At 41.4% G+C, this 25,338-nt stretch overlaps 1 protein-coding gene across 2 annotated transcripts in view; it reads left to right on the forward strand.

Annotated features, from left to right (window-relative positions):
• The first annotated feature begins 19,768 nt into the window (after positions 1-19,768).
• PTPN2 (protein tyrosine phosphatase non-receptor type 2) overlaps positions 19,769-25,338 on the forward strand; it is a 31,068-nt gene continuing 25,498 nt past the window's right edge. Inside the window, exons 1-2 of one of the 2 annotated variants that reach the window (XM_033065034.2) lie at positions 19,769-19,984; positions 22,497-22,587. In XM_033065034.2, coding sequence (XP_032920925.1) covers positions 19,916-19,984; positions 22,497-22,587 — 160 coding nt within the window. In that variant the 5' untranslated portion in view covers positions 19,769-19,915. The remainder of the gene's footprint in view (positions 19,985-22,496; positions 22,588-25,338) is intronic. The other variant, XM_033065039.2, reaches the window with a different exon arrangement.

Genomic DNA, 25,338 nt, shown 5'->3' on the forward strand with positions numbered 1-25,338 from the left:
GGAAACGCGGGGAAGGGCGGGGACGGAACGGGCTGGGACGAGATAGGAGCGGGGTGGGGAGTGCGGTCGGTCTCTGGGGGCCGGGGCAGTGAGGGAAGTTTTCCCACTGCCGCGCGTGACTGCTGCACGTGCTCTGGCGTAGCGACAGGGCGAGAGGACATAACCTCGAGCTGCATCAGGGGAGGTTGGACATTAGGAGGAATTTCTTCTCAGGAAAGGTGATTAGGTACTGAAGTGGGATCGTCTCACCGTCCCTGGTGGTGTTCTGTCACAGTTCGGACTCGGTGATCTCGGAGGTCTTTTCCAACCGAGCTGCTTCTGGGATTCTGTGTGGATGTCGGCCCGGGGCCGCTCCACGCTCGGGCTGTGCCCACAGCACCGGAATCGCGTTCCACAGCGAACCCGAAAAGCTGCAGAGGTCGCTGTGATAATGCAGATAAATAAACAAACACTCAGTGATGTACTGCACTTGCTTCCTTAATGATTTACTGTATTAATGAGCCCTACCAGGTGAGCCCTGTGGAGCGAAAGAATGTGAGACCTGCTTCCGTGTCGGGGAAAGATTTAGGAGGATGAAGTGCGTGACCGACAGTGCAGCCAGGAGAGGAATCCCCGGACAGGTTGAGAAACTCCTATGAGGAAAGACTAAGAAAATTAAAATTGTTCAGTCTGGATAAGAGATGGCTTAAGCGTGACCTAATTGTGGCCTTTCTAGTACCTGAAGGGAGCCTCCAAGAGAGATGGAGAGACACTTTTTGCGAGAGCGTGTAGTGACAGAGCAAGGGAAAATGGATTCAAACTGAGAATAGGTTCAGATTAGATATTACTAATAAATTCTTTACTGTGAGGGTGGTGAAGCACTGGCACAGGTTGCCAGGGAAGCTGTAGATTCCCCATCCCTGGAAGTGTTCAAGACCAGGCTGGATGGGGCTTTGAGCAACCGGGTCTAGGAAAGATGTCCCTGTCCACGGCAGGGAAGTAGATGGTCTTTAAGGTCCTTCCCAGCCCAGGCTCTCCAATGATTTAAAGTAAGACACGGTGAGGGTTGGATAAGATCCGGACTATGAAGTAGAAGTAGCACAGCAGAGCCTGGCATGTGGTAGAAAACACATCACCAGTGACTGAGCTCTGGGCGGGAGCTATAGACTGGTCAGTAGTCAGAGGCTGTGCAAAATAAATGAACCACAGCAGATGGAGACTCTTGAGGGCTCAATACTTTCTCCCCTGACCTACCACCTTTGAAGGAGCCCCTCACTAGAAGAAGCACTTCCTTCCAGTTTGAATCCTGCAGAATCCACTCACAAACGGGGTCATGCAGCTCACAATAACTTTTAAATACCATTCGTTTGTTGTATCACCAAGCACAAGGCCATTACAGCCTCTTCTTTTGAAGGAATACGCAAGCTGTGCTATTTACTGACTATTCTGAAGATGACTGCAATAGTGGACAAGTATTAGCAAAGAGAAAATAATTCATGCACTGTATTCCAAATAGCAATAGTGCAGTCAGTAGATTTAAGAGAAAAAAAAGTAAAATTATGATCATAAACACCAAAAGCAAATACATTTGTATTTAAGTAGTTTATATTTCAGGTCCAAAACATTACTGAAGTCTGCAGAAGACCCCCAGTGCCTTAAAGCTATCATCCAGTTTTCCAATCATATATTAAGTGAAAAGGGGAAAGGATTAAATTCCCTGAAACCAGATATATTCAAATTCTCTGGATTCAAGTCAGATTCAGAACTTTTCTAGAGGATTTTTGGGAACTGCAGCTTTAACAGAAAATTAGTTTTAATATTTTTGAAAAGACTTCTGCTTCTCATTATCTCATTTAAAATGTTCATGTTCATGGCAATGAAGAGTCAATTTCTGTCCATTCAATGAATCAAATTTGTTCAGAGATGTCCAAATTCTTCACAGAATCATAAAGAAACTGTTACAAGCTTGTGAAATAGACCTGACAGTTTGATATTTAATGCATTTATTTTGGCAAACTGCAAATTACCTTCACTAAGGACTGATGGAGGTGCTGTTAGCACATACCAGAGGGATCCCTTCACTCTGTCTGCATAACCTGCATGCAAAATATGCAAGTATTTAGCACCTTAATGTATATGTTTCATTGGTAGGCCTTATATGAAGAGTAGATATGGTGGTACCCAAATGTGATAAGGAATTATAATGGATAGAGAATAATAGATTAAGATAAATTACAACAAACTTGAAGGTACACCATGGCTTTTAAATGCTAGAATTCAATTATTTTTGTGATATTGGGTAAGAAAAAGTTAACATGCTTAAAAATATTTTTTTACCCAAGTACAGCCAACATGATAAAAAATGTTTTCAATCACAAAGGATGAAAAATGTGGAAGAATTTAGAAGAAAAATCACCAGCTGGTTTTACATTCCAGTCTGAGTTGGCCAATTATAGTTTTGAAATTATATTTTTTAAATACTACAGAACTAAATTCCTTGGAAAAGAGGAATTCGCAAGAAAATTGTCAAGAAAATTTAGATATCTAAGATTTACCCGTTTATATTAGTAGAAAAATTTAGTTGGCATATGTAAATAGGAGAAAATTTGCAATGCATTTTAAAAAATGGGGAGCTAATGAAAGGAAGAGGTTAACATTTTCTCATTTCTGAAGATGAACTGATATTGCACAATCCCTCTCCTAGAAGGAACCTCACTCTGGGGTCTAGGGCTATAATACAAATACCCCTTTTTCCCCCTGCAATCACATGCAATCACTTTGGAAGTTGAAAATTCAGTATTTTCTAAGCAATGGCTAAATTTAAGGTAATGCAATAGAAGAAGCAAGCAAATGTGATTGTGACACTTTCAGTGCTGTAATTAGAGAGGTAGTAAGTTTTCCATGCTATTCTCATATGCTAGAAAAACAAACAAGCAAAAAAAAGGCAACACTCTGCGCCCTGAAAAAATAGTAGTAATTTTTAGATTGTAGTAGTATGTACTTAGATTCCTAAGGAGGAAGGATTGCTAAAGATTTTTTTTAATCTTTCAGCATAATTAGAGACATGTGTACCTTGAAACTACAGTTATTGCTTCATTCAAACAGCTGGAGAGACAGTGTCTAATAAAAACATTAAAGCTGACTTATAAGTTCTTCAGTCTGTGGTGCTGTATCTGAACGGTCAATTTTTTTAGCTATTTGGGGAAATGTCTTTTACTGTAACCACTGACTATGTTTATAAAAAATTGCATTTTTTTTCAGAACAATCATTTCCAGTCAGTGATTCAGCTGTCAAAACCCAATTCTTTTGCAATATTAGTAATGTAATGATTTTGTTGAGACTTGAGTACATTTCAACTAGTGAATGAATATTTTTCACCTGCTCAAATTTAGTTTATATCTTCAGGCAGTAATATCAGTATAATTGGAGCAGGGCAAAATTGTCAGATTCACAAATAATGGACATCAATCATTTTCATTTGAACAACATATAAATATGTAAATGTATCACAAAGGCCCATTTTGACCTGACATGTTTGTTTTCTCTGACAAGACACAAAAATTGTACACTACAAGTCAAGGTTAGGCTTTATTTCTAACATTTTAGTTTGGTCAGTAAGCAAAAAAAAAAAAAAAAAAAACCCAAAAAAACCCAGCTATGTATTTTTTTAATACATGTACACACACAGAAATATTTGTCCATTTTTAAATACAACCATCCCCTGATCTCATTCCCTAGATTCAAAGCAAGTTATGTCAGTTTAGATTTATTTAGAAACTGGGTCCAAAATCATCACTTAATTTTAAAAATCCAGGAAACATGGGTGATTGTCACCCCAGAATCTTAGTTTACTGTGATGTCTGGTTTCATTTAGTACCCAGGCATGAGATAAAAACATTTTCCTCGTGTAGACTATTGTATCAGGTGTTTTCTGTTAGTAAAAAGGCTGACAGAATGAAGGTTCAATAGGGGAAACACTTCATAGTGAAACATCAGAATTAGCAAAGGGATGAGAGCACAAGATATAATCTTTGTTAAGGCAAGTAGTCATTAATAGTCAGCCAATTAGGATAGAAGGTATCCAGTCTAATAAAGAGGCATTCCCATTTTCTGGGAAATGAAACAACACTCGTTTAAATTCTTTAAATGGCCAGAGTATCTCTCGCATTAAAAGTAAGACAAAATTTGTTGAGTGAGATCAAATCTCTCTGGACCTCTTCAGGAAGATTTCAAATGTTACCAAAAAATTGGCTATAAAAGTTAACATACTACATCAACAGAGGGATTTTCCAATGATGTAACATGAACACAAGTTATCTTGGACCTCAGAAGTCTTGACATCTGGGATAGTATGATAAATCAGATGGAAATAGTATGAACCGTATGTGAGCACTTTCCTTTTGCTTCCTTACCTACGTCTAATTTCTTTGTTATGAATAAACACTTCAATTTCTTTTTTTCTTAATCTAGTGAAATTAATAACAAATTCAAGACTACTGCCTAGTGAGACATTCCCCTTTGAATGGTGTAACAAATCCAGAAAGCAAGACACTTAGTGCTGAAAATGCAGCTCCCTTTTGCATTTCCAGAGTATCCAGAGTATCTAGAGGGTTATAAAGTTGGCGCACAAAGAGACAATCCCCACTGCACAGCAGTGGTTGGCAGCCACCATGGCCAGATCAGGGGGGCACAAGCAACTGCTGCTGATGGTAACCAGAACACTCCGTGCCACGTAGCAAGATAATGGGAAGCATGCTGGAACTCAAGGGAACCACAGGAAGTTTGCACCTTCCAGTGAACTGAGCTGTGAACTAGGATTCAGCTGCCAGCTAACCTTGGAGACTTCCTCTTATAGCTGAATTGTAAGGAAAAACTTTCTGTTTGTGGTGATGGTGTGCATGAGGTGGAAAAGGCAATAGTATTTTAACATTACTATTTGCATAATGATGTGCAGAGGAAGATCACTCAACTATGACAATCCTGGTAGATATTTTTTAACATTCTGATTCAGTATTATATCTTGATTGAATTAAATTGAACCACAGCACAGAGGAAGAAGAAAAAGCATCTACAATAAGGTTAGTTTTTCCCTTTTGACACAGTAGGCCAATTTTGTTCTCAATTTGAATGTATAAAACTGCATAACCTAATTTATTTCTGCTGGAAGTCCAGTGGAAGTGTATTAGCATTGGTAGAGATATGCAAGATGACTATAACTAGCATTGCTTTGAATTAAAAGAAAATATGGTTAGTATTTCCTTTTCTCCCTTTTGTCTACCTTCTTCAAGTAAAAGATACTTTTGCTGTAGAGAGAGATTTTATAAAATGCAAAAGCCTACCAAAAAGAAAGTAAATAATGGACTGTACTCATTAAGCATGTTTGTATCAGCATGGGATAGAGGGTGAAGGAAGCCTGCTTAAAATGGCTACCACTGTTACATGCTTCAGTCATGTCTGCACTAGAAGCTGGTCTGTGAATCATGGATTATCATGCCACCAGCAAACAGCTTTCAGCAGAGTTAAAGGTTCCATTCCTGACAACCTTTCAAAAATATTATTTTTGGCAAGGAAGACCTGTCTGACCCTGTGAAATCCACACAGGTTGTTTTTGCACTATGTTTTCCTTAACTTAGAAAATGGATTCACAATAATATTTCACAGAGAGTAAAATTATGTCTATTATTATATATCCTGGATTAAGGCAATGTAGAAATACAAAGTGCTGCTATTGAGCAATCAGATTCGGGGAAAAAATCTGGTAAACTCAGTCATTTAGGAGATTGCTTAGCTTTGATAATTTGAGGCTTAAAACTTGAAAGAGTGGAAAATGTTGGCAAGTGGTCTTGTATGTGTAACAAAAGTGTCATACAAACTGGAAATCTAAAGGTGGATATTTCAGAGGAAAGCATGCATAATCACAGCAGTATGTGAAAGATGTGGGTTGAATTCTTGTTCAGGAAAAAGAATACTAGCAATTACTGTTATGAAGAGTAAGACAAATTAAGAGGATCACTTACCAGGCATGACTGGGCAATCATGGCAAGAAATTAATAGCAAAATATTATTTTGTTGGCAAAAGTGAGGGTAAAGTCCCCAAGCCTTTATGTAAGTAACCTGAGAGTAAAACAGGCACTTAAAGCAGAACAGTGAACCTTTATGTGTCACCCTGCTTTGTTGCTGCTGCTACAGAACAGGTTCCACTTAGAACTTGTTATTTATTTTGCAAAGAACTCAATAGAATGTCCCAAACTGGATTTAAAACTTACTGTTTTATTTAAAAAAAAATATATATAAAAGCAAAATAATAATTATTAGAAATGACAGTCGAGCAAAGCAGTTAGTCATGATCAAATATAGCTGTGGCAGCACATAAAGTTGAGTTAAGGAGAAACAGAAGTGGTGTTATATATATAAGTAAGTGGCTTATGGATGGGAAACTATTCTGAGTCATATGAATGTGCAAAGAAATGTAAGAGAAAATTGGAATGACAAGTTGACAAGCAACATAACTGACAGCTAGGATGAGGATGCTGATGGCTTCATAACAGATGAATATGAAGGTTGATCTCAGATGGTATAATTACATCAGAGCTATCTTTAAATTAGTGATCTTAAGTTGGGAAATAGAAACAGCTTGTAGGAGAAAAAGTAAAAAATAGCTGGCCCTGAGAGTTTTCACAGTAAGAACAGACAGAAAAGTCTAAACTTAGCAGTGGTGGCTTTCCTTCATCTCTTTGGGAGTGTGGAAAGAAACATCAGAAGTAGAAAGCAGGGTATAAATGCTGACAAAGTTATCAGTTAAATCATTTTTGCAGACTACAATTATGATAGAATATCAAATGCATTATTATAGCTGCTGTTTACAGAACAGTTATGTGTGCTTTTTTATAGGCTGAGGAAGCCTTTTAATGCCTTTACTGTTGGGTGGTAACACGAATTTTTCACCACTTATAAAAAGATTTTACAGCACCACCAGTTACCACAGTAATATTTAGTGATTTGGACTGTGGGGTCAGGCAGGGTTTGGTGAACTGTGTTTGAATAAGGACTTCTGCCTTCTAAATTCCATAGCTTCTCACTGACCTCAGAGTTTCCTTCATTTCCTTCAGCAGTTTGCTCGTGAAGGGGGAGAGCAGTGATGAGGGAAGGATCAGGGGCTTCAGCCTTTCCTCTTCAGCCTCTCACCATGGATGGAGCTGCAGGGTGGCAGTCCTGCTCCGTGGGGACAGAGAGGCACAGCTGTGGTGGGCCACAGAAAGCAGGGCTATGCCACAGCACACATGGTAGTGGTTTGATGCCAGATACACATCATGATGCCATCCATTCTGAATGTGACAATTTCATTTACTACAAGTCTATATTTTGATTATTTTTCCTTTATTTGGAGTTTTTCTTTCTTATGTATTTGAAATGCACATACAACTTGATGTGATCTGCTTAATAGATTGGAAAATTTCAAGTAGCTTGTTCCTGGAGCTGACTCAAGGCTTCTCCATGTACTGAAAAAATTTGAATTTTGCAGCAGTACTAGAGTCTATACAAAAGAATGTGAAGGTTGTAGAAGGAGGATGTGCATGAAGAAGAGCATGGAAGAAAGTGGAGAGGGAGATGTAGGGAGATCCATTGTCAAGACCATCCAGCAGAGTTTGGGATGACCAGGGATAGAATTAAGACGCCTACTTCATCAATCACTGGATGCCAGCTCTCCAGTCTCTAGTTTCAGGAGATTGTTCCTCTCCTTGCCCACACTCCTCACCTCTCAAGCAGCAAATATCTCATCATTCACACCTCCTCCACTGCTTCCAAGGCTCAGCTGTTCTGACAAAGGAAGGGGCAGAAATAGGACTGGCTCAGAAGGTCAGGTTTGCTACTGTTGCTGATGCATACTTACTCTTAGAGTTAGTATAAAACACACACATACAGTGTAACACATATATCCTTACAGTGTAAAAGTATAAATTACTTAGGCTGAGCGGAGTTTGTTGTCAGAAGGTAGAGATCAGCTGCTCACATGATAGGAACTGCTCCAAAGCATGGTCTTCCTCTCCACAGGAGAAAGGCCTTGGCAGAGGAAAGAGCAGAACCTGTCTGCTCCTTACTGGGGCGGCTGTGCCACCCTGAACAGCTACATACAGAGGCAACCTGCCTACACTGCCTATACCTGCAGCTGGCCCTGCTGTTTTCTGTTCAAATATAATAAAAGCTCTAAATTTATAATGGAAACCTCGTCAATTTGGAAAAAGAAGACTAATTATTTATATTACGGCATAATATCCAAATGTTTTTCTGATACCAATCAGTATTTACAGTGCAGCGGAGTGGGTACAGTGGAGTTTGAAGGTTGATAACAAAATGGTGAAGTATTTACTATGGCAGTAATTTGCTTATTACTCATTACATGATTGATAATTTTGTTGTTGGTAAGTGTAACAAACATGCTTCATTAAAATGCTATTTAGCTATAATAGGCTAAAGAGCTTTTGAAATTAGTGTTTTAGGAAAACCACATATTCCCCAAACACAACAGGATTACCCGTTCTTAAAAAAAAAATAAAAAAAATAAAAAAAATTAAAAAAATTTACTTAAGCGGCTGTGCAGGAACATCAAAATATCTTTGCATCTACAAGCAGAGCAGCTTAACAAACTCAGGGTCCATCCCAAAACCAATCTCATACTTCTGTCTTCCAGCAAAATAACAATTCTTGGAGCCATTTTTGTGTATTTAATAGTAAATGCATAAGAAATAAGATTTTTAAACTGTTAGATGATACTTCAGTCTCTTCCTATGGAGAATAGACCCCATCTCTCTATCTCAGATTTTGAATTAAATTTCCGCAAGGGGTATGGGGAGACTATAGAGATAGAATCACATATTTAGGGATGTCATATGCTATATATAGTTTAAATATAATCATGAGGCATAACAAGACAGTAAATTTAACTAAGGAACAGTCTGGGGACATAGTTCAGATAATATATATCAGCAAATTTTAAATGGGCAGTGCTAGTGTAATTTTTTGCTTTGATCACCATTAGGAGAAGCTAAACATATCTGTCTAGGGAGGTCTCAGACTCTAGTAGAGAGAACACCAAAAGGCTCCCTAGGGAGGTGCTGAGCACTCCTCCTCCCTCTGACATTTTTGAAAGGAAATGTGATTAATTTATTCTGACAATAATAATAGTTCATTGTTTCCAAAGCATTTGAAACATCTGGATTAAGACCATGTAATGAAATCCTAGACAAGATTCCAGGGGAAGCATACTTGAATTTCTGGAAGACATATGACTACAAAAGCTAATTTCCCATTCACTGGAAATTTTTAAAATGTTTTGTGCTCAGTTAAGGCTTCTCCTCTGCCCATGAAATTCTCGCTAGCAAAAATGCTGCCTTACTGTCAGATGTGAGGGTGCACTCCCTTTAAAGAGAAAATATACTGTGACTTCATACCAATCACCAGCCACTTTATTCCTCTTATGTCTCAACTCAGCAATGCTGTTAGATCATAATCATAACAAGAAGAACTTCCCAACAGGAACTGCTATGAGGATAGATTATTCAAGGGAATCATTAGATGTGGCAAAGAATTTATATAATTTTTAAATGTTATTGTATAAACTGTTGGGTCATAGTTTACGTTAACATATTTTTAAATAAATTATTTCTAAATCTTGAAATTTCACTGTTGCAAGAGAAGAATCAAATCTGCATGTTGTTAAGTCTCTTTTCTACAGTCTTGTACAAATTAGCATGGTTAGTTGGCCTTACAGGAATAAAAGATTTTTGCTTTGTGACAGAAATTTAAACTGAAAACTCAAGGCTCATGCCAAAACAAACATAGCCCAAATCTGAGAAAGCATCCGCCATATGAACATGTTGAAAAAGTACTTGAGTATTTTAAGAAATGTTCACATCGTGCCTTAGGATTAGTGGTGCTTTGAACATTCCCACACAGCTCTGTTGTGGAGGCGTATTAACAACTGCTGTACAGGGGATGCTCTTTCAACCGAGGTCAAGTGACACGAATTGCCAGCAACAGCTTTCTGCTCAAGGTAACCCATTGATACATTGTGGAGGAAACAGTGTATGCCTAAAAGACAGAATTTCTACTCTTGCAGCTTATTCAACATTTCCCCCATCATTATGCTTTTGAAGAAGCTGAAATAAAACTGTTTCAGATGCATGTGTCTTTGGTGAGCGCCTTATGTACCACGCCTAAGCTCTGAGCATCTCTTCTGAGCTCATGCCCTTGAGCTATCTGAAATACAAAGAAAGTACCCAGTGCATTGAAGTGCTCTGTGGGAGGACAGCAGGAGCAGATGATATTTATATACACAAGTATTATGCACAAAGTATAAGCTACGAACGGAACACTGAACAGTGTACAGAGACTACTTAACTGCCATCTGCTGACTTGCACAGATTAGTGAAAGCAAAAATATTATTTCCATTTTTCCCCCAATAATGCTATATTCTGATGAAAGAAGCAAACTTCCAAGTGTTAATCATGCAGTTATTGGCATGATCATTAAAAGTATCTGCCTTACTTTTTATAGAAATGTTTTAAAATTATCAAGAAAAATATAATACAGCACTTGATAATTTAATTTAATTTCTATCACATTGTGTTAGAATGGTAGATTTAAAGATATATATCTATGAAATTCCCATTAGAAAAATTGTATAAAATGCTGTGTATATAAGTTTCCAGTTAGAGTAACCAGAGGGCTATAACTTGCAACATAGATTTCATTATTCTGATTAATTATCAAACCTATTTATGATTCACTCCTCCATATGAACAAAGCACCCTCACTTCTTCCTCTCTCAGGAAAGTGAGTGGTAAAAGAAAGAGAAGGGAAAGCTTTAATGTCAACCTGAAAAGTATATACATATTTAATCCTTGCATTATTTCATTGGAACCTCCTGTCCAAAGATATTCAGGATTTATTCCACTCACTGTGACAGAATTGTGTAAATTCAATAGCAATACTGCACACTGTTGATGCATATTTGACTGCAAAATCAGCTGTAATGACTGATGCAATCACGTCCCTCAGTTGTCTGCCTCATCCTGCTTTCCAAGCCTCCTGAAACTCTGGAAAATAGGTGAGAGTTATCCTTACCACTTTTTCTGAGACTAAGAAATACTGTCGTCACACAATTTGTGATGTTCCCCAGAGAAAACCCTAGGACAAAGATCGTGCATGTTGTAGTTTCACAAATAATACATTCCACTTCTCATTCACCATTGCTGCTGGCATGTTGTTCCTCATATAGCATTTACCACCCAAAATATATTCTGAATCTAGAAATTAGATTGTGCATTTATAACTTCTGATAACAGCATCTATAAGGTATTATTGAGAAGCAATGGGAAATCTGGATTGTTCTGATTATGACATAAATGTTAATGTAACAACCTCTTAGGGAATGCAGATAATAGGTTTATGGCAGTCATATCTCCTAATCCCCTCCCCACAGTATCATTTTCAGGTATCTAGTCACCAGATTCAATTAAATGTTCTTTCTTAAGTAAGAAAAACAAAAGGGAAAACTGAGGTGGTCTTTCTTGAGCACAAAACTAAAGAAAAAACCCCAAACATCTTTGGTTTTTCTCTGCACCTCACCTTTCCTGTCAGTGCTTCAGAGGGGGCTGGTATGAAGAAAGCATCCATCTTGGACAATGGAAATTAATTTCAAGTGAATAGAGCTTCCAAAATTAGTGTAAGAGAATGGGAGCTAGAAGCTACCTGAGATCTCGAAGTGACCCTGTGGGATCTTTCTTGATGAATACTATTTCAATAATATACTTTGTTTCTTTATCTCTTTGTAACGTTTTTTCCTTACTGCAAATCTGCGTTCAGAAGTCTGCCACTAAAGAACTTGCAGAGGTTTGCTTGAGGAGTGGTACTATAAGGTTTTTAAAATGAAAAGTGTCTTTTAGTGATGTCTCTTTGCACACAGTGAGAAAGTAGGGGAAAAAAATTTACAATGTATAAAATTTAAAAGATCCAGAGAGTTTCATACACCCATTTTGATACCAGACACGTTCTGCACAAGGGCACTTTTCTCCCTGGGTTGTTAATTCCAGTAAGTGGTCATGTCATGACTTGAACTGCTGGAACTGTTCCACTGGCTAAAATAAGATGTTAAAGACCTTGACAGCATTCCAATTGGAAAACGTGTGTTATGGATCCTTCTTTCAGCACATTATATTCGGTTTTTCTTTTCTTTGCGAAAACAAACAAATTGGCTTAGCAGTTACAGCCCATTTGTATGCCACAAGGGTATGAATTAGAGGTTTGAAATGTCTGGACCAAAGGAAGCATAGCATACATTCAAAAGCTCCATTATACTTGTTATGCAAAACAAAGATTTTTAAGACTCCTTACTTTAGTAGATTAATTTCAAAGACATTTTTATAGGAGACATTATCAAATTAAAAAAGGTAAGATAAATTTTACATGCACTACTAATTTGTTTTTGTTAGGAAATCATACTGTCTGAAAAATTAACAATTTCTTCCTGGCTCTTTGCCACCTACAGGCAAAACCTATTTTCCTCCTTGCTTTTTGATTTACTCTGAAGGTAAAAAGAGAGGTGCATTGATTATTGCAGTCCTGCCTTGCCAAGTAAGTGCAGCAATGTGAATTTTGCTGTAGAGTTCCATGGCCCTTACAAGATGCAGTGCCTTTCCACAGTGACACAAGTGTGAACACCTTGTTCTCTATAACATACCAAAGGACATCTCAGCAGGCAAAATGAGCCACACGCTCATGGAACTCTGCCATCAAAACAGTGACTCAGAGAATGTGGCTCCTACAGGGCTGCTCATTATCTCAAGAGGACAAGCTTCTACGGGAAATTGTATGAAATTCGATATATTAACGTCAACTTAAAAACAGGCAAAGATATCACAAATCCTGCACAGACCTACCTCTGCTATCACTGGAAAGACAGAAGTAATTATTGTAATATATGTTAAAGGCTCACCACCACATGGTAAATTTTAGGATCTATGAAATTGGTAACAATAAGATATTTTAAATCACTATTAGAGTGAGTAGTAGAAGAAAATCCTTTCCTGTTATTTGCAGTTCAGGTTGTCTAATGCAGAAGAAGCATAAATTACAAACATGGATTACAATCTGAAGACTCTTATTTTGAATTATTGGGGGGGGGGAAGCAAAAACAATTCAGAGATTGTTACACCCATGAAAGTCATCATAATTACTTTGTTCTGATGCTGGGAAAAGAAAAACTGGAATATAAAACTGAGAATACAAATTTGTAATAGAAATGTTTACTGTTACTCCTCAGGAGAAAGTCTTCTTCTGCTAAAACAGTATTTTCTTCCCAGAACTTTTCCTAGCAAACAACAGTTGTCTGGTGCATCATAATCTTTCCAGCTGTAATTCAGAAAATGACCTTAATTTTGTAATTTGGAAGATAAGCTTAAATATAGATGAAGATACATACAATCAAGCAGGGAAACCACTAAAATACAGAATCTGTGCTAGAAACAAGTTAAAAGATCATGATACTAAGACTTCACAATTGTAAGAGAACTCAAGTGAAAGACTCCCTGGCCAGCATAAAGAACTGTTCCAAAACTGTTTCCAGAACTGCTACTTAACCATTATGCCATCATATAAAGTAAAGCTTTGAAATAATAGCTGTGAGATTAGAAACAGTCTAAGCAAGGAACAATCCTATTCAGTCTGTGAGGCAATTTTGAAGTCTAATAAACCCATAATCTTCAAACAAACTTTCAACGTGAAAACTCTATGTCATCTATAGGTAGTTACTATGGATGCCATTTCTAGCAAAAATTGACCTTCTGACTATGGAATGACACTAAGCCACACTCACTGAATTAGAGTTTCTCATTTGCAAATGATGTTTTCAATAAATGTCACTGTAGCTAGAGGTGAAAAGCAAAGAGAGACAGAAAGTCAAGTAACACACACAGACCATTTCCAGGAAGCAAGATCCTCTCTACAAGTGAGAAAATAATCACTCAGAGTCATCTTTCTCTTGGCAACTGGCTCTTTTCTTCTTCCCGTAGCCACACACAACACTCCCTGCATTGACTCACAGGCATTAGGCTTTGTGGCTGACTGCACACCCCAGCTTAGGTTGCTGGAAGGGCTGTTTCACAAAGCCACAGCAGAGCCTAAAGTTGTTCTATCCTGCAGACATCCTGGCTGGCTGCCTTTTCTGCTAGCTGGTATGTCCATTCACTCGTGACAGCACTTCTGCCAGTTACCCTTTTCTTTTCATAATCCACAATTATTTTAGCTTCACCATGGGAGTCCAGTACCATATAGACTGACATAAATCTCTAGTCTGTGAAACAGACTTCCTTAATAGTTCTTAATATTTCATTTCTTCTTGGCCATGAATTTCTTCTACATAGAACTCAGACAACAGTTTGGGCACTCGTATTGGCCTTTTCTTTCATAATCCCATCACCTTTACACACTGGACACTAGGATCCCACTGTTGTGGATTTCTGACTGATGTGAGAGACATACTGAGCTGAAAGCAAATCAGTTTGAGGCCCTTAAACTTCTGCTTTTGTTGCTGCTACAGTGATTTGCATTTTGCTACATGCATTTTGAAGGGTTTGCTATGGGGGGGTTTGGGTGTTTTCCCCCCCCCTCCCCCACCCCCCCTTCCTGTTGTATGCTAGAATACAGTTTTGGGCAGGGGAAGGAAAGCAGTAATATAGTAGAGGAAAGGTATTTGCGTCAACACCCACTTTCAGTAATGGGAATTTTAATGCTCACTTGAACAAGGAATACAGCTTCCAAAAGTCTGAAATACAAAGAGTGCACTGCAAATGCACACAAAAAATGAAACCTATTTTATTCTGACAACTGGACCTTTTCATTCAGCTTCTCCTACTTCCTATCAGATACCAGAAGAGTGGCCAGCCTTTGAGAGTTTCAAGTCCTATCCAGTTCTTTGGGGAAGGAAGGATCCTCTTCTCCTTTTGGCCTTAGGCTATAAGACTTAAATCAGGAATTATATGTTCTCCTCCTTTCACATCGTGGCAAGCTTAAGCACATTACAGCTCTCTTCCTTAACGGTTAAAATTGATGTGGATTGTATTTGTGAATAAAATCACCTCAGGGAAGAATTTGTTCTTCATCTACCAATATCTAAAATGGTTCTCAGAAAAGCAGCACAAACCAGATCATTTCCAATAAATGGTGCTTAAGTAGTTCCAGTGAATGACCCGAAAAAGTACACATGGAGGAACAAACACTTAGTCTGTTCCAGACTGGTACTAAAATAATTGTTCAGCCAAGGTCACTGGACAAAAACATTTAAAATTAATTTGATTGGTCTTCATGGGCACCAAAGTCAAAATTTTGAAATCAATACTGCTGTGGGTACCAGCTACTTTGGGGTGACATTTTTACCAGCACAGAAATGGGCTTCTCAAACTAGCAGAGATTTTAATTTAAAAACTTCGCTTGCATGTGTTTATACTAAGACAGAAAACACTACAATATACTAGACTTTCCAGCAACTGTGTTATCCTTCTTTGCATGTCTCACACAGACTCAAAGGCTTAAGACTTTATGTAGTATTTCATCTGGGTTTGGCTGCAAGCTAATATAGAATGGGAGTATACTACTGGCAACAGAATAAAGTTTTCTAATGAGTGTACTTGGTTTATGTTGTATATATAGCTCTCCTTGACAGACCATTAGAAATGTAATCTTGGGCCTTTCCTGGGCTCAGATCCTAAAAGCTAGAGAACTGTTGCTGCATTTTCAGCATATTTGCACTAAAAAAAAAGGGACCCAAAACTAGTCAGTAGCAATTTCTCCAGAAATCCCTGGTTTACAAGTTATTGCTTTTTTAAGACAGCTCTAAATCACAATTAATAAACATTTTTATCTTTCCATGAGATGTCTCTGGGCACTGATCCGCGTTATAGATTCTAAATGCAGCTGCTACCATAAAACTCTCTTTCCTAACCGCACAATTACATTGCTGTCCCAGTATGAACTAAATCTCCAAATATCACAAGCACAAGTGAAAAGCACATCATGTCGTAATTGCTATAAATACAGATCAGTCAGCAAGCTTATATACAGGGAAAAGCCTACCAAAGACTAAAATCAGTGAAGAAGATGCTATTTTAATTTCTTCATTAAAATATGTTATTTGGCAGACATCTTCTATGTACCTATTCACTTTCTTACACCCAGTTTGTGCAACCTAAGTTTTCTGGTGTAAAGAACAATTTTATTGCTTGAATTAAAAGAAATCTATTTCAAAATAAAAGAAATTACCTTGAGGATGGACATTTGGACTTTTTACTGTACTGTTAAATCATAAACACAATTCATTTTCTTATTTGTTTGTTTCATAACTGATCATGCATAGAACACTGATTAACCAGAGAGCACCTGCAGAACTACAGTCATAACCTGCGCCTCAGTCATGCAGGCAGAAAAATTCAAGAAAACCATTCCCTATATTGATTTCAAAGCTTGAAAATATTGTGCAACATTTCCTTGAGTTACTTGGAAATACTTGTTATGAACTTACTGATACATGCTGTCCCATCTGCTGTGCCTCAAAGGTATCACACAGTCCCATGGTGTTCAGGACACCAGCTTTTTTTCCAGGACATGGGGGAGCACATAAGCCAGTGGACTTGGATCACTGTGTGGAAATGCAGCAGCATTCATTGACAGGTACCAAAATCAAAAGTCTGTTTATAAAATAATAGTTGTTGTTGTGCTTAAACATCAGGTGAGGCCCAGAGGAGGTACGTGGGGCAGCAGCAACAACACACAGGGAACCACAGCAATGGCACAGCCACACTCAGCATCGTGACATTGGTTATCACAGGGGCTGTAGATCATAGAACCATATGATCTGGAAGGGATCTTAAAGATCCTCTAGTTCCAGCCCCTCCACATTGGGCAGGGACACATTCCCCTAGACCAGGTTGCTCAAAGCTCAATGCAACCTGGCTGTGAACACTTCCAGGGATGGGGCATCCAAAACTTCTCTGTGCAACCTGTTCCAGTGTCTCACCACCCTCTGAGCCAAGAACTTCCTCCTAATACCTAATTCAAACCTACTCTCAATTTAAGGCCATTCACCCTTGTCCTATCACTACATGCGCTTCTAAAAAGGGTCTATCCATCTTTCTTGTAGGTTTCTTTCAGGTTCTGGAAAGCCATGAATAGGTCACCCCTAAGCCTTCTCTTTTTCAGGCTGAACAATCCCAAATCTTTCAGCCTTTCCTCGTGAGAGAGGGACTGCATTCATCTGATCAACTTGTTGGCCCTTCTCTGGACTCACTCCAACAGGTCCATGTCCTTCCTGCGCTGGGGACTCCAGAGCTGGATGTAGCACTCCAGGCAGGGCCTCCCAAGAGCAGAGCAGAGGGCCAGAATCCCAAGATGTGGTTGGCTTTCTGGCCTGAAAGCTCATAGTGCTGGCTCATGTCCTGCCCCTCACCCACCAGCACCTCCAAGTGCTCCTTGGCAAGGCTGCTCTCCATCTGTTCAGAGCCCAGTCTATACTGATACTGACCACTGGGTCTCATTAAACTTCATGAGGTTCCCGAGGGTCCACTTCTCGAGCTTGTCCAGGTCCATGCCATCCCTTGGGACGGCATCAGCACAGAGGTGCAGCGGTACAGGCTGAGGGCGGAGTGGCTGCGAGGTGGCCCAGTGGAAAAGGACCAGTGGTCAACAGCAGCTGAACGTGAGCCACGGAGTGTGGAGGTGGCCAAGACCAGCTGTCAGTCACAGCACAGTTGACACGCCCTGCCCTTGGGTGCGTGCCGGGTGTCGGGCTCTCTGGGGGCCCAGGGCAGCGGGGGCCGGGGGGGCCGAGCCGGGAAGCCAAGAGGAGGGAGTGGGGCGCACCGCAGGGCGGAGGCGCCTCGGGCGCGGGAGGGAGCAGATACAAACATTTCCAGGGAAACCTCCCGGGCCGTGTTGAGGGTGGGAGAGAGCCTGCGGCAGGGCAAGGGTGTGCCAGGAGTTAAGGCTCGGGACGGGAACCCGCGGGAGAGAAGGCGGCGGCGGGGCCGAGGGCAGCTCTGTCACCGGAGTGCCGGGAGGCACTTGTAACCTCTCACAAAATGGGGAAGATTGGAAGGGATCATCTGATCCAGCCTCCCTGCTCAAGCGGGGTCATCCTAGAACACATTGCACAGAACTACGTCCAAACGGTTCTTGAACATCTTCACTGAGGGAAAGTCCACAACCTCTCCAAGCAATCTGCTCCAGTGCGCGGGCACCCGCTCAATAAAGAAGTCCTTCCTCATATCCAGGTGGAACTTCTGAGCATCAGTTTTTGCCATGGCCTCTTGACCTATTGCTTAACACCACCGAGAAGAGCCCGGCTCCGTCCTCTTGGCGCCGTCCCGTCAGACACCCACACTGATAGTACATAGTTCCCCTTTGTGGCACTAATTCGCACATTTTTAAGGCGCCGAGCTTAATCCAGCGAGCTGTGCTGAGCCAGGAAGCGTCTCCCGCCTGCCCGGGGCCACAGGCTGGTGTCCCCAGCAGCCCGCGCAGCGCAGGCCCCTCTGACCCGGCCCGACCCTTGGCTTTGCCCGGCGTCTCCCGGAGCCGCTCCCTAAGGGACTTTCTGTCCCAATGAGGCAATCACTGCGGGACAAGGCGTTTCTGCTTTCGGGACGGCGAGCCCCGCCGTGATTTGTCTGTCCGACACGTCCATACCTCCGCACTTCTGCTTTTCGGAATCAGCAGCTCCCGGCGGGGCACATCGCCGGGGGTGCGGCGCTGAGCTGGGCTGGGGACTCGCGGGAGGCTGGAAAAGCTCATGGAACCTCCGGGGGCTGTGTCTGCTCAGTCACATCGGCACAGCGGTGCAGCGGTACAGGCTGAGGGCGGAGTGGCTGCGAAGTGGCCCAGTGGAAAAGGACCAGTGGTCAACAGCAGCTGAACGTGAGCCACGGAGTGTGGAGGTGGCCAAGAAGACCAATGGCATCCTGTCTTGTATCAGCAGTAGTGTGGCCAGCAGGACCAGGGGATTTTCCCCCTGCACGCACTTTGATGAGGCTGCATCTCGAATACTGAGTTCAGTTCTGGGGCCCTCAGTTCAGGAAGGACATGGAGGTTCTGTAGCGTCTCCCGAGCAAGGCAATGAAACTGCTGAAGGGTCTGGAGCACATGTCCTGTGAGGAGCAGCTGAGGGAGCTGAGGGTGTTTGGGCTGGAGAAGAGGCGGCTCAGGGGTGACCTTATCTCTCTCTAAACTGCCTGGAAGGAGCTTGTGGCCGTGTGGGGGTCAGTCTCTTGTCCCAGCAACCAGTGACAGGACGAGAGGACATGGCCTCAGGCTGCACTAGGAGAGGTTCAGGCTGGACATTAGGAAGAAGTTCTTCACAGAAAGGGCGATTAAATACTGGGACGGACTGCCCAGGGAGGCGATGGAGTCATCGTGCCTGGGGGTGTTTAAAGAAGGATGTGGCACTTATTGCCATGATCTGATTGCCGTAGTTATATGTTCGGCCACAGGTTGGACTCGATGATCCCGGAGATCTTTTCCCACGGAATTGAGTCCGTGATTTGACAACAAAAGCTCGGTGGCCGTTTGGAGACCGAAACCCCCGGCCCTGCCGAGTCCCCGCGACACCTGAGCGCGGCCGCGGCCCTGCCCCTCGCCGGCCAGTGACGTCACCCCAGGTGCTTCCCGCCTCCTCCTCCCGGGGAGGCGTGATCGCCAGGGCCCTCGGTGGGCGGGGCGAGGGCCGCGCATGCGCCCGGCGCCGGCAGCGGGACACCCGGTCGTGAGCGTATGTGCGCGCCCGCCGCTCCCGTGAGGCGGGGGGCTGCGCGCGAGCCGTCGCGAGCTCGCCGCTCGGCCTCCTGCGGACAGGCTCGCGCGCCCCGGCGGCCGCTGCGGCCGCCGCCATCATGTCCGCCGCCATCGAGCAGGAGTTCCAGGAGATCGACGCCACGAACGACTGGCAGGCGCGTTATCTGGTGAGCCGAGCGGCGTGGTCGGCTCCAGCCGGAGAGCAACAGGGAGGGAGGGAGGAGGGAATGCCGGGGGAAAGAGACCCGCGGGCCGGCAGCGGCCGTGCCTGGTGTGCGGCTCCGCCGCTGCCTCAGCAGCGCGGAGAGCGGAAGTCGCTGGGCCAACTCGACTCTCGCCCTCAGGTGCGGGCAGCGGAGCCGTGGGCAAGCGGTGCGCATGCGCACGCGGGGAGGACCCGGGAGGGGGCAGCGGCGCGCAGGCGCGGGGCGGGGCGCGTGCGCGGGCTCGGCGGCGGCTCTTGGTCCGCGCTGCCCCTGGGGCTCGACCGAGCGGTGCCCGGTCCGAGCCGGGGCGGCCGCCGTGGGACTTCCGCGGCTTGCGGGCGGTGTGGGAAGCTGTGCCCGGCAGTACGGATTCGGCCAGAGCTTTACTGCACCCCCTCCGCGGGTTCGTGCGGCTCCTCAGGCACCCGTGCTGCCTTCTCAGCGCCCGTTCCCGCTGCCTTGCTCGGTGTCTGCTGTGGGGGCTCTGCGCGAGTGCCACTTAATAAAATACAGTATCTACAGTTTTTTTGTGGGATTTTTTTTTATTTTTTAACGAGATTAAGAACTTCCGAGAACAATTCCCTGAAACAGACATTATGTATTAGCTGGTATCACTAGAGCAGTTATTTAAGCCTCCAATATTTTATGACACTCTTTCACAAATGAGGAAAGAGAATCAAACCCCAAAGTTTTCTTTACTGACTTCAAATTATGCTTTTTCCCTGTTAAATCAGCAATGTATTTGCTCTGTGTGTGATACAAATACAGTATCTCTACTGCAGTATTTCAGATGTTGTAGTTTTGGATGTATCTATATTACAAGTAAGTAGCATCTGGCACCAAGCCAGAGTTCGGAAAAGGATCGAACAATGCTTTCAGGCACATGGTCTGGTTCTTTGGGATATTCTGTGCAGGGTCAGGAATTGGACTTGATCTTTGTGAGTCCCTTCCTGGTCAGGACATGCTGTGATTCTGTGTGATGGCTGGATATTATGTGGGAAAACTGATTTTAGAATTAGTCATTAAACTTCCTTTTTAGCAAGCCTTCCCTCCCACGCCATCACTGTAGAAGTGTTTCTAGCTATTTTAATGTTTCTTTACCAAAGAGTAAAGTTTCTGTGCACTGATGATGCAGGTGCTTTATGAAACTAAATATGTTGTATCCTGTTACTGAACAGTACAAAATTTACCCTTCATGGGAACTTGGGTGTGAATGCCTGCCAGATCCATATGCAAGCTCTCTAAGCAAGTCCCAAACTAGAGAAATTCCAGTGTTCTGTATCAAAATGAAAAACCTAATAGATCAAGAGATTTTTATACAAATATGCAAAGTATTGGTGCTTGGCAGTTGCTGTTCCATGTTGTGATTTATGTTCTTGCAGATTGGCAGTACATTTTAAAGAAAGGTCACGCAACCAATGCAAAAAATTGGAGCTTTCTTTTGTACGTTATATTTCTACTGATGCCCTTTCTGGCTGTGTTCGTTGTCTGGGAATAGACTAGACTGTTTAGGAAGTTTGAAGACAAAGATAGTGGGAACATTGAGAAGGCCAAAGAATGCTCAGTTGTAATATGAAGTTTAAATGCCCTTTGGGATATAATGATCAAATGTAGCAACATAATCTAAAAACAGAAGGAGAATTCAAAGTAAAATATTGCTAATTCTGTACTGTGCAACATTTCTTCTGAGACAGCATCAGTAGAGAGATATAAAGACAGAGTAGAATACATTGAAGGCCGTTTTCAGTTTTCTACATAAGGTAATTCTGTATATCTTAGTGAAGTTGTAGAAAAGGTGCACTCAGGGAAGAAATCGATAAAGCAGAACATTCAGAACCTGTGAACAGTAGGGTCTTTAAAACAGTGTGTGAGTCTGAATATCTCACAGATTATTACAAAGTTTGTATTAATGCTTGGGGAGAACAGGCTTTGATTCACATTGAAATTTATGACTCTAGAATTCTTCATGTTCGTTCACGTTTAACTACAGCTGTATGGGATGAGCTATCAAACAACCAAGAATAATCCTATGGCTCTTAATAGTAGCCATAAAATCATTAATTGGTTCACTTACCTTTGTGGGGTTTTACACTGCCAGTTGCTCTAAAGGAGTCAGCAGAATACTGCTGTTGCATATGAATCCCTTATTGCTTTGGGAGATAACATGCAGCTCTGAGGTAAACTGAAAGTATAGTAAATATCTGGGGTTAGAGGGTTTTTGATCCTGATGCATCAGTTGCTTGTCAGATGGTGCTTACATTGGGTAGTTTTAGCCAAATGTAGGAAGATCTAAGTGCTAGCAGTTTGGCCATGAATGAGATGTGTCTTCTGAATGAAAATGACACTAGGGGCAGTAAAAGTTGGTTTAAAAATGTTAGTTATTAATAATGTTGCTTAATTAATAGTATGTGTAGAATACTAATCTTAATCAGGTTGCTGACTATAAGTCAATTATTCATTTTGTCTTTTTAAGGAAATCCGACATAAATCCAGTGATTACCCTCACAGAGTTGCAAAGTATCCAGAAAACAGAAATCGGAACAGATACAGAGATGTTAGTCCATGTGAGTATCTTTTCTGCAATCATTGCAGTAAACTTACTAGACCTTCTCTTGCCCTGTTGACACTGGAAGTGATAAATCATGGTCATTGCAAATTTTGCATTTTGTTTCTGTAGGCATGTGTCCTGTGATAAATGCGGGATTTTTGGTAACACACACACAAGTGTGTATAACAGGAGGGAGAAAAGTCTGCGTGTTAAACTCATTGTGCTGAATGGTGAATGAGAGATGGCTGCAAATCATAGGTATTATTATATTGATAAATTTTTGCGAGCTGCAGAGTAATGTTTTAGAGATATTTTTCTCATAGGTAAATTATTTATTTGTTTAATAGTGCTTTAGCTGTTGTGAAAAAAATGAGTATAGAGACTAAGTTAATACACCTAGACTAACAGAAATGGTTTCTTTTTGGACTGAGTGACTCTGCGTATTTTTAAGGTGGTGTGGATAAATGCCACTCAGTTTCTGCTGTTGCTTTAAAAAATACTTGAGATTTTGTTGGTTTTGCCTGTGTAGTAAGTAAGGCATGGAATGCTTTGTACTTCTACTAATTTCCATTAAATGGTCTTTTTTACATAATGATCTTATGTCTTACGTGAAAAAAACCTTTTTTTTTAAGACCAGCTCCTCTGCTACAGAGATGTTGTGTGCTTCTTTTCATTAGCATTTTACTTCAGAAATTGTAAGCCAAAATTACTGCAAAAAGATTTGAGCTATAGATATCTTACACAGCTTTAATTTTTTTGCAGTATATTAAAGTTGGGGCAGATAGCATGTTTATGTGTTCCTTGTGAAGATTCCCAGAATACTGAAGGATCCTAAAAACTGTATTGTTACTGGATTTACAGTTTTTGAAGGGTTGCTGGCATATTGGGGCTTTTTGTTTGAAAGCCTGGTCTGAATACCTATTGTACAATTTGGAGAAGTGCTGAGCTCCTTGTTTCCAGTTGAAAGTTGTGGTGACAGCATGTGCACAGCACTTCTCAAAATGGCACAGAAATGGTCTTGGATTGAGTCACATCAGTCAGATGCAGCGCTGTTCCTTAGGCTGCTGCCAGGATGCTCTCCTGGCACAGTGAATTCCTACCAAATGTGTCCAGTCTGGCATGGTGCTGAACCCCTGTGCTGCAGGTTGGTGAAACTGAACTTGGGAATTCAGTGCAGGGCCTCCTTGCTGTGTCTGTGGTTCCATTGGAGGAGTGTCCAGCGCTGAGGAAGATAGCTCGGATGAGGCAGGGCTCACTGACTTTCACCATAGGCTCAGGAAATGGAGCCAGGCCTCTGGTGGGTGTGTGTTGGTCTTTGCAGAGACACTTGGGTGTCCCAGCTTTGCTGTCCTGTTGCAGCACAGCATTAGCATCTTACTAGTGCTGAAAGAGGTGTTTTATTCACTTTCTGTTTTGTACCTATGTTGTGATGGGGTTTGTAAGATGAGAAGGCAGGAAATGAGATTTGAACCCAGAAGTCCCGGTCCTAGTCCTGGGTCTAACATCCTATACAATTTCCATGTCAGAAACTGTATCTGTGTATTTATCTACTGTTTCTCCTGTACATTAATGTAATTTATGCAAAGAGAATGAAAAATTTCTTTCAAACTGTTCATGCTTTTTTCTTTGAAAAAGTAGTGTTTCTAAAATAAAGTATATTGCATTATTCAATTAGTATCTAATGATGCCTCCAGTAATACCTTATGGATATGACTTATATTCATCTCCTGCAGTTATTTGGAGCTCAATATTTTCCTTAATCGTGGCATGCCTTTTATAGTAGTGAAGAGCATCAAATACCTTTGCCTTAGGCAGGGCAAAGCCTGCTTCTAAAATGCATGTTTATCCAGTAGAAAAAAATAGAAGTGATTATATTAATTCCTGGACCCAGTGCAAAAGCAGAGAGATAGACAGAATCTAGTACTGAAGTAGTGGTTGAGCTCAGGATAAGGCTAGAGCTGTTAAACTCTGCCATAAATTATTACATGATGAATGAACTGAATAAGATGGTGATGTTTATGAAGAATGTGTCAGTTCTTAGCATTTATGAAAGAAAGATGGTCCACCTAGATAGCTTACAGAGCTGGGCACTAGGAACAAAACTGTATCAGGAGAACAGAGCAACACATTGTGTTTGAACTAGTTAATTCCTCCTGAATTTTACTTCCGTGTTTTCAAATATTACTCATAATTGCTTCAGTAAGAAGGATGAGAGTCAGGAGTAGAAAGAGACCTGGATGGGAGTGTATGATAAGTAAGATTTCAAGGTAGCAGTGCCCAAATTTCAAAGCAGCTAGTATAAAAACTGTGTGGTTTGGTCACTGTGGTGAACATGTGTAATTGTGGTGTATGTATGCAGGGACCTGGAGTTGCAGAAACGTGCAGCAACAGCTGCACACAATCTTGACGTCTCAGTCCTTTACTTTGCAAATTTTACTGCTTTTTAATAGTATTTTGATGAAAAAAGGGTGATACTAATATTCTCAAGTAGTCAAAGGCCTTCAGAACCATGACTTTTAAGATCTAACTACTTAATCATACTGTAAGACGTAATTTAAAGAAAGATTTTTTTTCTCCAACAATAATGAGAAAATGATTTGTTAACTGTGGTAACTGCCAAGCCAGTCTAAAATCTGAGGTGATGTGTCTGCAAGAGGAACTGCAAAGATTGTTCAATTTTACGGGAAATATGTCAATTATGAGTTCAGGAAAAAATACTTTGGGTTGGTTTGCCCCATTTCAACTGTGATACCTGGGACAAGTACAC

Source organism: Catharus ustulatus, chromosome 1, assembly GCF_009819885.2.
Source record: "Catharus ustulatus isolate bCatUst1 chromosome 1, bCatUst1.pri.v2, whole genome shotgun sequence".
NCBI classification, from domain to species: Eukaryota; Metazoa; Chordata; class Aves; order Passeriformes; family Turdidae; genus Catharus; species Catharus ustulatus.